Consider the following 16,809-nt stretch of genomic DNA (forward strand, 5'->3'; position numbering starts at 1 on the left):
GCCGTGGCGTCAGCCTAGCTCACAGCAACCTCAAACTCCTGGGCTTGAGTGATCCTTCTGCCTCAGCCTCCCGAGTAGCTGGGACTACAGGCATGCGCCACCATGCCCGGCTAATTTTTTTTATATATATATCAGTTGGCCAATTAATTTCTTTCTATTTATAGTAGAGACGGGGTCTCGCTCTTGCTCAGGCTGGTTTTGAACTCCTGACCTTGAGCAATCCGCCCGCCTCGGCCTCCCAAGAGCTAGGATTACAGGCGTGAGCCACAGCGCCCGGCCCAGGAATAGAATATTTTAAATAAAGGTGTGTGTGTGTTTGTGTGTACATGCATACGCATGCACACGTGTGTTGGGGTTGGGTATTCATTTATCTATGTCATTGTATTATATTCTAAAATTCATATAAGAGGTCACATTAACACATAAACACTTCATTAGTTCCGTCTAGTATCTAAAGAAGCCATGACATGATCTAACTGTATGATGTAGAATATATTCATTCTACTTCTCTGGGCCTCAGTTTTCTCATCTGCAAAAGGAGAGATGTGGACAATCCACAAGGTTCCTTTGGGCAGTCTGTGTGACTGACTCATTCACCAGTGCAGGCTTGGCCTTACTAAGGTCACAAAGATCAATCTATTCTCTCAACAGGGCTGTTTCCATGAAATATGAAAGAGGAACAACCTGACAATGCATTAATTGAAGCTATATTTCTAGAACCAACCAGTTGCAAAATTTTACTTCTACCACTACCAAGAGAGTCATTTTCTCAGTAAATGTGTTGACTGCACTATGGTACTAATGTGGAAACATAGCTGGTTGCCTCATTTAGTATAAGCCAAGATACTACTATCAAAGCTGTAAATTTATAGTGAATATTCCTTTTTAATATCCACAGATATGACTTAATTTCCTGGCTTAATGGATAATTCCTTGAAGGACTTATATTGATTTTTAAATATACAAAAATTTTTATTTAGACCTGTTGAGAGATTTCTTTTTCTGTTTTTAAGTAGTTAGTGGGAAGTCTGAGGAAACCTTTAAGAAACCTTTAAGGAGTGTGGCACATGAAAACGCACCTCTTTTTTCGCCACTATCGGGCCCTTGTCTGGCTCAAAAGATTCAGTACCTTTCTAACTGCACTAACTTGAAAAAAAGTAAGTTTTGCAGTTGGTGACAAGAAAACAAAGGAAATAAAACCTGCGATGTAAGGAATGCATTTGTAGGAGAAACAAGTACTTTATTATGGTAGGCTGGTAGAAATAGCAGCCTTTGAGCACAAGCTTGCTGAAGGAGCCAGCCCTGCCCCATTCCTAAGGTTTTATACTTCAAACAAAGGGCAGAGGGCATTTTCACTCCTGTTATCTTTCCCTACAGCAAACATTGTACTTGTATGCACGTTGCACAGCGAACAGCAAGGTGACCTTCAGAGCACCTGCCTGAGGAAAAGTATGCCAAGGCCAGGACATGTATTCTGAAGTAGGAATATACAATGGATCCACTCAGCCTGATTGCAAATTACTCCAAGTTGATAAACTCTCCAAATCTAAGTAATGTAAGCCTCATCTGGCGCCATACATACAAAATATGCACAAGATATCCTACTAGAAACATCGAATTTGCCAATACATCAAACTCATTCCTCTTCCCCCCAACTCTTGTTGTCTCTCCTATGTCTATTGTTTTGTTATGGCTTCTCTTATTCTACTCAGGATCCAGGAGAACTGTCTGGTGTTTTCACTTTGGGAGGCTGGAAAGCAGAAGTATCAGAAACTACATATTTGGGGATGAGGTGGTAAATGTGGGGTGGGCTTAGAGAACTAAGAACCAAACTCTTCCACCAGCTGAGGGACTTTAAGGGGACAGATAAACTGTTCATTCACGTAAACAACAATCAAAACAAACCCAAAGCCTGTCCATTCTATCCTCAAAGTATTGGTGAGGATTAAGTGAGAATTCATGTGAACAAAGGTAAAGTTTTGTTAGTTGCAACAGTAACAATATTATTTATGATAGCACAAATGGTAGGAGAAACTGTTTCATGGTATTGAAAACAAACTATGGGCAGTTATGCAGCCACATTAGGAAAGATCTGAGAGTTAGAGAAATTAGGGTTTATTCAGTGGACAATGGAAAGAAACTGATCATTTTTAAGGATGGTGTCATACCGTGAATACTTTTTACTACAAGTTGTATGAGGGCAATAAGACACATGAAAGGGGCCAGGGTGTGGAGTGGAGGCTTGCTAGGAAGCTAGTGTAATAATCTGTGCATGTGATGAGAAGGGCTGGAAACAGCGTAAGAATAGCAATGAAAAGGAACCAAAGAAAAACTGTTTCTTTCCCGGAAAAAAAAAAAAGGTATATTCTCTCAGCATTATAAAATTTTTAAAGGAAACAAAAAGTAATACTTTACTGATTTTTTTCCTTTTCTAAAATTATTATTATCATTTTTTTTTTTTTTTAGAGACAGGGTCTTGTTATATTGCTCAGGCTGGCCTTGAACTTCTGGCCTCATGTGATCCTTCTGCCTCGGACTCCTGAGTAGCTGAGACTACAGGTGCACACCACCATGCCTGGCAATTTTTTTCTGGTTATAAATGTTCAAATAAGAAAATTCTGCAAATACAGAATAGTAGAGAGAAAATGAAAAGCCACCTATTATTAGTGTTCATAGGTTGACTGATTACCCCCCATTCTCACAAAATATGTTTCAAAGAGCTTGGAGACTGGCTAGCCAGCCAGGAGGCGTTCAATAAATATGCAAGGATGGATCGAGTTCAAAGTTTTGACGCTGAGAGTGTTGCAATTACAGAGACAGGGAAGTAACCTGAGATATTCCTGAAGAAGAGGGAGTAGCCAGTAAAAGGATGCAACAAGCAGAGGTGGGGTAGACTGGTCTCCTGATGAGCGGGCAGCATCAGGGTAAGCAGAGCTTCTGTTCAGCAGCCCCTTACCCTGACAACCAAATCCAAGAGGGCCAGAGGCTGCAGTGAGGGTGGTGGTGGCTGCCCGATGAGTCAGTACTCGGGGGCATGAGGATGCAAAGCCTCCAGCCAGCCCTGAACACAGCCCAGTATGCTCTGCAGCAAGGACTATAACTGAATAAAGAAGCCCATCAACAGGTTTGTGTTCTGACTCTTACCATCAACCCAAGTCACAATACACACACATATGTGTTTATATATGTATATATGAATATGAGTGTGTTTCACAATTAGAACTCAAAAAGTCATTGAAACTTGACTAAAGGGAAAACGATGGGAAAAAACTGATGTCATTGCAAGTTGTTTTATAATTAGACTTGAACAAAACAAAATGAATCTAGATTACTTGTGGCCATTAATATTCATTGTATAAAAGCTACTTGTGTCTATACTCTGGAGTAGAAATATTAATAAATACAGCAATGCGTAAAAAAATCTAGATAATGGTAGTCTACTCAAATTGTGGATGGTTTAGGTATGTGATGGAAAATGCCTTTATTTTTCCACATCTATTTTATGTTTACAGCTAATTTGCCATAACTTTGGCAAAATAATCCAAATAGTATATATTGATCCACATAAGTGGGTCTATTATGTGTGCATTCAATTTGTCCAATTAACTATTAAATAAATATTCAAACTGCTTTAAATACCTATTAAATATAAATAGTCACAGCATTCTGCCTAGGAAACTTTTTGCAATTTCATCTTAGTCTGTGGTCAAAGACTTCAGCTCTAGCCCAGTTAATTCTACAGCTAGTTCCATTTTATAAATCTCAGCCATTGTTAATGGAATTAGAATGGATTGAGAAACCTTATACAAAAAAAAAATAGCTGTTAGCATTTAGGAAAAAAACAAACAAACATAAAACTCTATGAATAACTTGTTACTGCAAATATCTTACTCCCTCAGTGCTGGTGGCATTACAGTTAGAAACAACTTTTGAAGATAAGTTATCTGGGTAATATGTATCAAAAGGCACAATAATGTTTATATTCTTTTGCCTAGCAACAACACTCCTGAGTATCCTAAGGAAAAAACTTCAAAGAAAAAAGCCAATGCATGAAGATGTTCATTGTAGCATTACTTACCTTATCAAAAATAGAAATTACCTAAATGTCTATCAGTGGAGCACTCAGGCATTTGGGAAGAAGACAGCGTTTCTGGGGCACTGATTATAGTGTGGCAAAGGTAGGATAGAGAAAAAGCAATGGGACCAGATAAGAAAGAGAATGGACAAGCATGGTAGAGTAAGCTCCACTAGTGACGGACATTAGCAGAGAGTACAAACCTCTGATCTTATTGTAACACTATGGGGGACACCATAGGGGCCTTGGAATAATTTTTTTAAAAAAATATGATAGCTGTGTTCATGATTTACCAACAGCCATTGAAAAGGAGACTATAATGATAGAATTGGGGGGAAAACTAAGAGACTAACCTACAAAACCTACAAAGGTCATTTTTTTTTTTTTTTTTACAAAGGATTTCTGTGGCTGGAGATTTATTTCCTCCCTCACTGAACCACTACAGACTCCCTTCTTTCCCAGCACCTTAATAACCAGGCGGGCCCTGCTGCAGATGGAGATTTCTTTTTTATCCTCTGCACTGTCTTCTCTCCCAAAAGCCAGAGTCCCAGAAGCTGCTTCTTACAGAGATTCCAAATATCCCAAATCCCATACCTACTGCCTACAGAAGAGCTAATGTGAGAAACTGATGCTCTGTAGGTTTTTTTTTTTATTCAGTTCTGAAATACAAAAGAATAAATATGTTACTTAAAAGGTGAATAACTTACAAATTGGAAGCAGCTCCTGACGCTCGGCTCAATGTTACTGCCCCCAAAGGATGCAACTTCACCCAACTGTCTTGGGATTTGAATAGAATCATGCAGAAGAAGGCCCAGCCTGCGCTGGTCACAAAATCCTGTTGAACTTGCCACTTGCTTGAAAAGGTCTACAAAAGGAAGAAGAAAATTGCAACAATCAAAACACAGCACCAGGAAGAAGCTAGCAGAACCTAACGTCTGACTCAACCACCATCCAATTCTCAAGAGTAGCCAGTGTTTCCACAGAGAGAGGTTACTTCTGATTTGTGCTAATCTGGATATTTATTATCTTTATAGACAAAGTTAATCATCACTGTGTGTATACGAAATGTGACAGCTTTTACATAAACTACAGTCTTGCAAGAGATGCAAATTTACATGTACCCTTGACACCTGAATTTTTCCTAAGCCAGAACATAATTCCTTGGGAAATATTGTGTATATATAGGATGTAACCACTATCATAAAATAAACGTTTTAGCATTTAGAGACATATAACTGGCCCAAAGCATCATCCCCTTTGTTCATCAGAGATTCAAGAATATACCACAATTTGGACTTCTTTATGGAGTCATAAGATCATTGAGCTTCTAGTCCATCATGTATGTGTTCCCGCAGGATTCTGTGCATGTTTGAAATTAGCTCATCTCATGTCACACTGTCATTAATTTAACATGTATCTGTCTTTTTGGCAGGAGACTGATATTCCCTTGAGGGCAGGGAACACATCTTGGTCAACTGTGGGCCAGAAGCATCTACAATAGAATAGCAGTACCCAGTGCCAGTGGGTAGCAGGTGCCCAATATATGTGGCTGACAGAATGAACGCATCCAATGATTGCAATGTACATTTTGTTCTCAAAAATAAAATCATTTTAATCATACCTTATATTCACCTAGAAGTCACCCAAAACAAGTAAATCCAAGAAAGCTTTTTGTAGCCATAAACACACTTTAAACTCTAGGAAATTAAACATTTTAACTAGATGTCTAAGACGGCACTCATGAAATTGAGATCCCATGCACAGACTTTCACCATCCCTCTGATACATAGACGTGTATTTTCAAAGTTATGAATTATTTTCAAACATATCACTTTGAAGTTAGTTATTTTTGTTTCACCAACCAAAAAACATTTTCCCTCTTAGTAGCTATTTGAAACACAGGCTCGAAGCTCCCTTGATGATTCAATTTAGTATTTACAATGTGCTAGTACTATGCTATTGATAAGATTAGATTAAAAACTAAGCTATAATAAGTAACTACAATATTTAAAGGAGGAAAGCACACAGAAATATCCTGTCTTATCCAAAATAGATTTTAAAATAATTAACAAAAGCTGTTCAGTTGTTTTTCTTAGGATGAGAAAACTCCAGTGGAAACTACATAAAAGTAAGAGCTAAAATGGCTTGTGTATTTTGTGGCTTACTCCTGGAGGAGAATTGAACAGGAGGACACAGAGCAGCTTTGGAGGAATTCAATCTCTTTTGTCTCCTGCCTGTCCTTAATCTCAGCACACACATCTCCTTACATGTATGGCTAGGCCTTAGGGGAAAAGAGATGAGACAAAATAGGCTAGGTTTGTTTAACATTCCTACTGAAAAAATTTCTTACAAGCATTTCAAGGGGAAAACCAAGTACAGTCCTTCATAATGAGAACATATGGCCACTTGGTCATCTAAACCATCACTCCTCTAGCATTTGCTTTTAATTTGGATTTATAATTTTTAAGCAGAAGAACTCAATGGCTAATCAAAAAGAAATTCTAAGGTTGGTGTATATTTGCCCTCTAAGAAATGGCAAGCTATCCATCTCTCAAATAATAAAATGTTAGTCACGTCATGGAATTGGATGTGTCAGTACAACTTGCAGTAAGATGATTATAAAATAAACAATGTTTGTTGAACACGAATGCCAGATAGTATTCTTTAAATAAGAATCCAAAGACTAGGCAAGTGCAGGGATTAAACCATCACATTTATTTTTCTGACTTATAGAAAGGGGTTAGGAAATCAGACTTTATCCCCTATCCCCTAGGAACATGTGTTTTATTCAGACATAATCAATGTAATGTAAAATAATACTCGGACTGGAGAAGTTAATCCCCATTCTCTATTTAAATACCTGCAATTTAATGTTTGACAGGAAATGGCACAAACCAAATTTTATGACACTCTAAAAGCAACTCTACATCTTACATGAGGAACCTGCTGTCAAATAAGAATAGTATGTCATTTCCCATCTAGAACTGGCGTAATTAGGCAACATTAATAAAACAATACAAGAGTTAGTATACATGACTTACATCTGTACTTGTCTTCCAAATGTGCTTTACACAGAGAAATGATGCCAGTTTTAAAAGACAGGACACGGATCCTTCCTGTTCGTCCCCTATGATGAAGAATCAAACCAGAAAACAGTTACTGACACTTTCCTAGAGAATAAACACTTCTAGTTAAGAATAAAGTCCTGAAAAGAAAAAAAAAAGAATAAAGCCCTGGATATGGGAATTCTATGGACCGTTGTTTTATTAATGTTAAGAACCTAGGCCGGGCTCAGTGGCTCACACCTGTAATCCTAGCACTTTGGGAGGCCAAGGGGGGTGGATCGCTTAAGCCCAGGAGTTTGAGATCAGTCTGAGCAAGAGAGAGACTCCGTTTCTACAAGAAAATAGAAAAATTAGCCAGGCATGGTGGCGTGTATCTGTAGTCCCATCTACTTGGTAGACTGAGGTGGGAGAATCACTTGAGCCCAGGAATTTGAGGTTGCAATGAGTTATGATGATGTCACTACACTCTAGCCTGGGGTGACAGAGGGAGATCCCGTCTCAAAAAAATTTAAAAAAATAAAAGGAAAAGAACCTAGAATGCAACAGAAATTTGACTAACTCGACTAATGAATGTTTACCAAGTTTTCAACTCTTACAAGCCCTTAGTTGAACTGTAAGAGTAACTGTATATAAAACAGGAAAAATATCTCCTATTCCTCTATGGAGAGCCACCTTGATTTAAGTCAGTAAATAGAAGAATTACTACTATGCGCTAAGCTATTTTGGTTACTGAAGCAAATTACCTGCTTTGGTTACTGAAGCCAAAAAAATAGTAACTAACTATTCTGCTCTCTTTCAGATTTTCATCATATTGCCCCTTACTGAGAAGAAAATTAATCTCTTCAGGCCACATGACACATAATACAAAATATAAACTTTTATCTCCATAAGAAAAATATGACACAGTCTATTAGAGAACATTCAAATATATGCTCTAAAAAAAGAGAAATTTATAAGTAACTATTGCTATATCAATGTTTTAATATAGATATGCTTTCACTCTACATATAGAAAGCTGAAATAAAGTATTTCACATAACAACATTATTAACAAGCTTATTTTATCCATAGGAAAAAATAAAAAGTTTTCCATTTTGTAGAAAATGTCTTTCAATAATTTTTCAGTTTCTTGTTTTATTATGGAAACCAACTAGATAATGGTTAAAAAAAGATTTTAGAATAATTTTTCCATCTAGTACTTCCAAATCACAAAGTCATGGTCCCAATCATGGTTATTTTTGGTAAACAATAGGCTCAACTTTCAACCATTATTAATACAATTTATTAAATCCCTTAGTCAAAGAGGAATCCTGGACCCTAATGCATTAACAAAACTCTTATCATTGGAAGATGTTTTTATATTTTTCCATCTCAAGAAAAGTCAAATAAAAGTTTAACAAATAAATTTTATACAGTAATTCAGGTCTTCAAGGTGTTACCACTATCCCTACATAATTTTTAGGTGGGTAGAAGTTATATATTCAGAATCCATTCATACATCATCTCCAAGGAAAACAGCCAAAATATATTTGAGGCAAAATGTGAATACAAACCCCTATCAAAACAAATATAAATATAATTCATAATTAAAATCTAACATGTTTAAGGACTTGGTAGGTAGTTATCACAAATTCAATAACCTGGTGATCTTGAAATTTAAAAAGCAATACCTTCTCGAAATAACAAAGAAAAAAAGGTATACATTTTAATGAAGATGGTAGAGGTCTACAACAAAGGCAAAAGGCAAAATAGTTGATATACAACTCCTTTCAGACAATCTTCCCAGATTTCCAAATGAGAATATGTTCTTGATGTGTGTGAAATGAGGCATGTAATAATTTTGAGGTCTAAGAAGAATTCAGTCAAAATCAAAACCAATTCTTTCTGCTACTTTCCTCAATTGTCTTCATTAAGCTCAACACAAAAAATTAGAACTGGGGGTAGCTCTTGTGTGCAATCCAAAAGAAATAAACAATTGCTCTGTAAGAGAGTGATGAATGGAGGTGCCAAACTGAAACTTCATAAAACCTTATTAAAACCCAAATCAAGACAAAACAAAAACTTTCTCAGCTTTAGCATCTGAGTTTGCTGCATTAAGGGCTTGTTTTCATTTTGTTTGGTTTATCAATTCATAATCTTTTTGTAAAATTCTCTTAAGTATCAGCTAAGACAATTCTGATCGGGTGACAGGTGTGCCAGCATCTCTAGAAAGGCATCCATTCCTGCCAGTGAGAGGGAACCACCCATGAAGTACATGGACGAATTCCAAAATACATGAGCGAGAAAGGGAAAGAACCAATGGCAACATGTTGACTCATTCTACTATTTGAAAAATGAGTGTCTCAGGGTTTTGTTTGTTTTCTAATCTGAGAGCAATCTATTTTCTGGCTCTTACATTTTAGCTTATCAAAATATTTTTCAAGTCATATAAATGCAGAAATAATTTGTCACAGGGATAGCATTAGGTCCACAGCTTCTGAGGCCCTGTTGTAATGCTAATTACACTGTCATCATTCTGTAAGCTAAGCCTCCTGTGACAAAGCCCCCCCCCAAAAAAAAACTTGCCATACATACGTATCATAAACATTCAGCAGCCAGTTGAGACACATATCCACGCAGAGAGGGACGTTGACCAAATTGTTGTGCTCTTGCTCCAGGCGATCATAAATAGTGGTCAAACAATTAATGATCTGCAGGATATCCATGGGCTGGTCATTTTGCTTGAGGTTGTGCTGGTCCAAGGCATCGCATGCAGCTGACAGGCTCAAGAGATCCACTGCAAAAACCACACAAAATCACAAATGATTTAAAGGGTAAAATCCTTCTTTCACTCTCTTTCCTTTTGCTTTGAGAATCCCGGTTGGAGTTGTCTCGTGCACTCTAGTAAACACCAAACCCAAACCCTCCCCTCTTTGAAAGGTGTTTTGGGCCTGGCTCAGTGGTTCACGCCTGTAATCCTAGCACTCTGGGAGGCCGAGGTGGGCGGATAGCTCAAGGTCAGGAGTTCAAAACCAGCCTGGGCAAGAGCGAGACCCGTCTCTACTATAAATAGAAAGAAATTAATTGGTCAACTAATATATATAGAAAAAATTAGCCAGGCATGGTGCTGCATGCCTGTAGTCCCAGCTACTTGGGAGGCTGAGGCAGCAGGATTGCTTGAGCCCAGGAGTTTGAGATTGTTGTGAGCTAGGCTAACGCCCCGGCACTCACTCTAGCCTGGGCAACAAAGCAAGACTGTGTCTCCAAAAAAAAAAAAGAAAGGTGTTTTGTTTTCATCCCTTAGCTCCAAGTTGATGAGTCTGTCCAGCATTCAGGATCTGAGGCTGTTCTCAAATCTCACTGCCATCGGGTAAAGATGTGAGCAAAAAGACAATTACCATCCCTGAACTACTGGGAAATATTTGAGAGTTAAGGGGACCTATCTTGATCTACATGAACAGAGTCCATTCCACCTGCATAAGAAAAAAACTGTTTTAGAGATTCTGACAATACTTTCTTATATTGGTATTAGAGAAGGTCAGTTAGATTAATCTGTATGGTTAGGCTTGTGTAAACTCTATTTCTAGCTATGCATTTATAATCATTAAGCATTTTTCTCCTTGCAATATCAGTCACCTCTGAGTCTCTCTGCTACCTTCACATTAGGTGAAAAAATCATCAACTTCACTAAAATTTGTCTATAGTCAAACTAAAATAAATGCATACTCTATCCAGTTTTTAGACCCGAGGCTCATTTATTTCCCCTTGCACCTTCAAATTGTATTTTATGGTATACTTTTCAAGTCCTCTAAGAACTTTATTCATCTGTTTCCTTTGTTAAGAAAAAAAAAAGACAAAGAAAAAAAATAACTTTATAAGTCTAAGGGAGGAAAATTCCCTTTATCTGAGGTGATATTTAAGCATATGCTGAAAGACAAAAATTTAACAAAAATGAAACTTCAACCTCGTCCAACATCAGCAAATCCCAAGCTCTATTACCAAGTGTCATGGAAAGATGCTTTTCTATAAAGCCGATTCATTAGCCAAATTAGAAAAGCAATAACATTGCTTTTATACCATCTTTTACACCTAAGCTCTGGTCAGAATTCTCAGTCCTTTGAGACAAGGAATCAATGCTAATTAAGTAAATCTCTCACACATCAAGGGGGAAAGGGCAATGCAATTATAAATGCAGCTTCAGATAAATACAGGTCATCCTAGTCGGTAAACAGCTTTCCCAGCAATAAAGAAATGCAAATTTAAGGCTTTAGTGTATTTTACTAGTTATTTGTAGCTACTTCTAATTAAATATTAAGATAAAAACAAAAATAGTGGCTAAGACCTATGTAGCACATGTTTTTCTCTTTTAAAAAAGGAAAACAGAAAACTCCAGAATTTCCTTAGAAGCATGAAGGAGACCTGGTGGTAGGAACGGAAGGGTTTTTTTTTTTGTTGTTTTTTTGTTTTTTGGATTTTTTTTGTCTTTCATCCCAGTGAGTAAAGCTCTGTGTTCCCATGTACCAGTTTCCCTAAAATGTCCTGGACTAGTACTCCTTTTATGAAAGGGAAGGCCCCTTTCTTTTTGCTTTGAATTACTCTAAAGATAGAGAAATGATCTCTTTTCATCGAAGCCAAGACTTTGTCTAAAGTAGCAGAAAAGAACATAACCTGGGAGATTGATTTGAGAAGGAGTCAGGTGGAAAAAAGAGTAAAAAACAAAAAAAGAACAATGCAAGCACCCACGAGGACATGAAGAGGACAAGGCTGAATAGGGACTGCATGGGAGGCTGGAGAGAGGTCCAGGGACAAAAGACTCAAATTTTCATTCTCTCTCTCCTGTGTGTTTCACTTCCTCAGACAGCACATTTTCAAGTGCAGGTAGTGAGAACACTTAGAAACACAGCACACCAGTCCCATTATTGCAAGAGAGGAGGAATGGATTTCTTCCAAAAACCAATATTCCCAACATGTTTCTTTATATATTGAAGGAAGCCATGGGTGGTTTGAAGTTTTTTCTATTGTTTTCTTTTTTGTTACTATACGTTAAACATTACAAATATTTCACTTCTAATTCAAGGATATAAGAACTAACAAGTGAGAATTTTTAGACTCACTTTTGTATTAGGAGTCTAACTTACCCATATGATGGAAACAAACAAAGCAAAATTGCATGAATTTCATGTTATTGGGTCTGTACTTATCTCTGTACAGGTGAATGGGTAACACATAGAACACAAAATTTGGAGTATAAATAGCTGCAGAGGGGGGCAAAGCAATAGCTCTGAAATTATAGGAGCAGAAAATGATGACACAGAAGAGATATACCATGCAGTGTGCTTCTGCTAAAATCGGATGTAGTTAAACACAGAACAATCCATCATGGAAGATTGAGGAACACATTTCCCAAAACACACATATCAAACAGAACACCACTTTCATGGAACAATTTTTAAAAGACTTCTATTTAGGTACACACAGCCCATGCTATGGGCCCGAAAAGAGGTGAGAAAATCAATAGGGACAATTTAATTGCCACACAGGCATAAAGCTTTTCAAAATGAGCATCTCGAATACACCGAGATTTTTTGATGAAACATTAAACATAATGATTAGCTATTTCTAGAAGTTTCAATAAGCAACCAGCAAACACAGTTTTGTGAAACTATCCTTTTTCCTCAAGCTAGGAATTTCCATTTGAAAAAATATGTATCTTTAGCATATTCACTAGCAGATATATTTTTAAAGCTGTATAAAAGACCAAGTATTCTAATATACCCTCTCTTTCAAAAATATTTTTACAGTAGAGGATGCTATAGACTTTGAAGCCATTGAAGAATAGGGACCATTTGGTGGTGCCCCTCGTGCATGAGGGTTGTGGGGGTGAGAGAGGGTGGGAACAAGACAAAAATGACTGGCTCTCCAGGATCCTCCTAGATGTGCATAAAAAGCAAACAATGACGGGGGTGGGGGGATTTAAGCACAAGGATCTCACTAATAGTTCCTAACACCTAATCATACTTTCAACCTTCTAGGTTCAAATGCAAATTATATTCCCTTCTATGTATGCTACAAATGCGGAGCTGAGATAGATTTTATTTTTTTACAGAATAATAGACTTTTAGAGCTAGAAAGCACCTTTATAATCACTTTTTAGTCGGGGGAACTGACACCAGAGATGTGGAGACTTGCTCTGGGTGTTATAGCAGGACACCTAGGTTTCCTGATTTATCATGGAGGTATACATTGAAAGGCAGAAAGGTAGGTGGCAGAAGGTGTCCTTACTGACTTTACAGAAAAGTAAAACCATTCTACATTGCATACTAATGACAGTAACGGGAGAAATGAAAAGCACCAAAAAGTCTGTTAGCTGTGAAAAAAAGTCTCATGCTATTCATATAACCATAAGCTCATGCTATGGGTCAACCCAGATATTCTATGTTGATACATAAATAATTCTGTAACCTAATTAGCACAGACAGAGAAAGGAGGGGGTAATGGTGGAAGAACTGCTGTGTGTCTGCTGACTTTTCTTGTCCAGGCAGCAGAAGGTGCTTGTGAGGAGAGGAGACTATTGTGGAATTCATACCATTCTACAGACAGCTTACACTTAAGGTTGAAAGACCTTCCAAGCAAATCTGCACAGCAAGAAAGTCAATGTGCATTGATGTAGTCATTTGTGCAGTGAGAGTTAATTCCAAAGGGTCTGGAGTTAGCATGAGATAATTTGCTAAAATATCTACATAATACAGAGCCCTGGTCAAAGCAATGAAAAAAAGTGGCATGTGTTAATGTATAGCATGGGTTACAGGTTATCACCATTATTTATTGCTAATAATAACACTGACTATTTTTACCTGGTCTTGGTGAGACATGCAGAGGCCAACTGCGTTTGGGGCTGGCTACATAGGAAGAATATGCCAAGAATACCAGCAGGATATAAGAAACCTTGGCTGAAACTCTAATTTGTGCTCCCTGGTTTCTGTGGTGTTTTGTCTTCATATCAGTGGCTCAATTCAAGAGACACAATGCATCTTGGTGTGGTCCTTGCAGAGAGAGGACAATTAGACCTAGAACCTGGCCTCTCTGGACCCTATACTGTTAGGCCAGCCTGTGGCTATGACACATATCCTGGTTTTAATGTTGTTGGTATATTTTATCCTTTTCCTGCAATGAACTGTAGATTTGTAAACATTGTCATTTGGGTCCTGCAAGTCCTCTTTAGCAACTGAACTTGGTTTAACTGTCACCATCAGTGCAGTCAGTGTCAGTAGTGAGATTGTTCAGAGGACCCCCAACTCATTATTAGCTAAACACATGACTAAGACATTATTTAGAAAGAAGAAAGATGATTCACATAAAAGAGGTGAAAATGAACTGTAGATGCTGGTTGCCAAGCTATCCTCGGTTTAAAGTAGCACAGGCTTTTAATATGTTTGCTGAAGATACAACTTTCTAAAGGAACCTGGAAGTGGTAGAACTTGAACCCAAAGAGCTAACAAAATGGATTAAAAGACAACTGCAAACTGATGTCAGGGCTGCTAAAAATTCAATTCTTTGGTTGTATTAGCAAAAGCTAAAGTTCAGAAATCTTCAGATGAGCTTCACCCTCTCTGGCCTGCAGGTGGAGTTCCAACCAAAAACCCTGAGCAACTATCACTTTTGATGAATGGGCTACACCTGTGAGACCAATTACAATTAAAAAGATAATTCAAGTGGGGAACTTACAGGCATTCCCTACTTCACCACAATTTTCTTTTTCACTGCCAGACCTAGTAGTCCCTTGACTGGGGCTACAATTAGAATCTCAAAGGCCGATAATATTCCAAAACAAAATACTATGGCTATTAGTTGGAACTTAAGTGCAAGAATTCCACAAGGATCAATGAAATGGATTACTCCTTCCCTGTACCTTGCCTAATTGGGGCTATCACAAATGTTTTGTTGCCTAGCGGACAGGATAACCCCAGTTCTCTGTACTGATCCAATCTGATCCATTAGTATTGGGAATTGACTAAAGGGGAAGCCCTGGCATGTCTTTTCTTGCTGCCAGCTAAAAATGGACTAGCCAGTGGTTGAACCCAAGGGACATACAGATGTTCCTCGATTTATGACAGTCTCAATAAACCCATAGTAAGTTGAAAATATCATAAGTCAAAAACACATTTAATTACACTTAACTTACTGAACATCATAGTCTAGTCTAGCCTACCTTAAATGTGCTCAGAACATGTACATTAGTCTACAGTTGGGCAAAATCATCTGGCAACACAGAACACTGTAGATTATGGTTGTTCACTCTTGTGATCGCGTGGCTGACTGGCAGCTGTGGCTCACTACCACTGTCTAGCATCTTGACAGAGGATAAGACTACATATCATTGATCCGGGAAAAGATCAAAATTCAAATTTAGAAATATGGTTGGGCTGGGTGTGGTAGCTCACGCCTGTAATCCTAGCACTCTAGGAGGCCGAGGCGGGAGGATTGCTCAAGGTCAGGAGTTCAAAACCAGCCTGAGTAAGAGCGAGACCCCCGTCTCTACTATAAATAGAAAAGAAATTAATTGGCCAAATAAAAATATAGAAAAAATTAGCCAGGCATGGTGGCACATGCCGGTAGTCCCAGCTACTCAAGAGGCTGAGGCAGGATTGCTTGAGCCCAGGAGTTTGAGGTTGCTGTGAGCTAGGCTGACGCCACGGCACTCTAGCCTGGCCAACAGAGTAAGACTTTGTCTCAAAAAAAAAAAAAAGAAATATGGTTGTACTGAATGAGTATCACTTTTGCATCACTGTAAAGTCAAAAACTCATAGGTTGAACCTTCATAAATTGGGGACTGTCTGTACTTTGTGCCTGGGGGTGGGGGTTTGGATTAAAATGAATGATAAAGGAAAGAGGTGAGATTGTTTCTAAAGGGAAAGAAGCCACCAAGGGAAAATCCAACATAATGTTGGTGTCTAGGGAGAAGCTTAAAATAAGAGAATAATACGCTCCCTTAGCTTAGACTCAGATGCTCCTTGGGTTGAAGAACTCTGTTAAAACCTTCTCCTCCATGAAAGAGTCAGGAAGTGAGTGGAACACACTGGAAGAAGAGATGAGCATTCTAACTAGGACCAGGACTCCATCAAACAATGTTACTGTGGCTTTTTGTTAATATTAATTAATATATCTTTGGATTCTTATTTCACAGGATATAACTGCTATTAAGTATCTGTGTTGGAAAGTACCCTATGGGAATCTTAAGCCAGCCAAATCTGGAGAACAATGATTGATAACAACTTGAATGAACATTGTGCGGCCATTAATTGCAATGATAAAGATTTTTAAAAAGGTATTGGGTATGTGGTACAAGGTTTATGAGCTATATGCCTCATCTGTCATAATATTATGTATAAAAAATAGCAATTTGGCCGGGCGCGGTGGCTCACGCCTGTAATCCTAGCTCTCTGGGAGGCCGAGGCGGGCGGATTGCTCGAGGTCAGGAGTTCGAAACCAGCCTGAGCAAGAGCGAGACCCCGTCTCTACTATAAATAGAAAGAAATTAATTGGCCAACTAAAAATATATATACAAAAAATTAGCCGGGCATGGTGGCAAATGCCTGTAGTCCCAGCTACTCGGGAGGCTGAGGCAGCAGGATTGCTTGAGCCCAGGAGTTTGAGGTTGCTGTGAGCTAGGCTGACGCCACGGCACTCACTC

The 16,809-nt window shown here is 38.2% G+C and overlaps 1 protein-coding gene across 19 annotated transcripts in view; it reads right to left on the reverse strand.

Moving 5' to 3' along the window:
- The window catches only part of DMD (dystrophin), a 2,109,452-nt gene that overhangs the window by 81,455 nt on the left and 2,011,188 nt on the right, over positions 1 to 16,809 (reverse strand). For all 19 annotated transcript variants that reach the window (XM_012756891.3, XM_012756894.3, XM_012756895.3 and 16 more), the window contains 3 exons: positions 9,714 to 9,915; positions 7,117 to 7,202; positions 4,783 to 4,940 (listed from right to left, as the gene is read on the reverse strand). In XM_012756891.3, the coding sequence (XP_012612345.1) occupies positions 4,783 to 4,940; positions 7,117 to 7,202; positions 9,714 to 9,915 (446 nt within the window). The remainder of the gene's footprint in view (positions 1 to 4,782; positions 4,941 to 7,116; positions 7,203 to 9,713; positions 9,916 to 16,809) is intronic.

The sequence above is a fragment of the Microcebus murinus genome, chromosome X (assembly GCF_040939455.1).
Source record: "Microcebus murinus isolate Inina chromosome X, M.murinus_Inina_mat1.0, whole genome shotgun sequence".
Taxonomy (NCBI): domain Eukaryota; kingdom Metazoa; phylum Chordata; class Mammalia; order Primates; family Cheirogaleidae; genus Microcebus; species Microcebus murinus.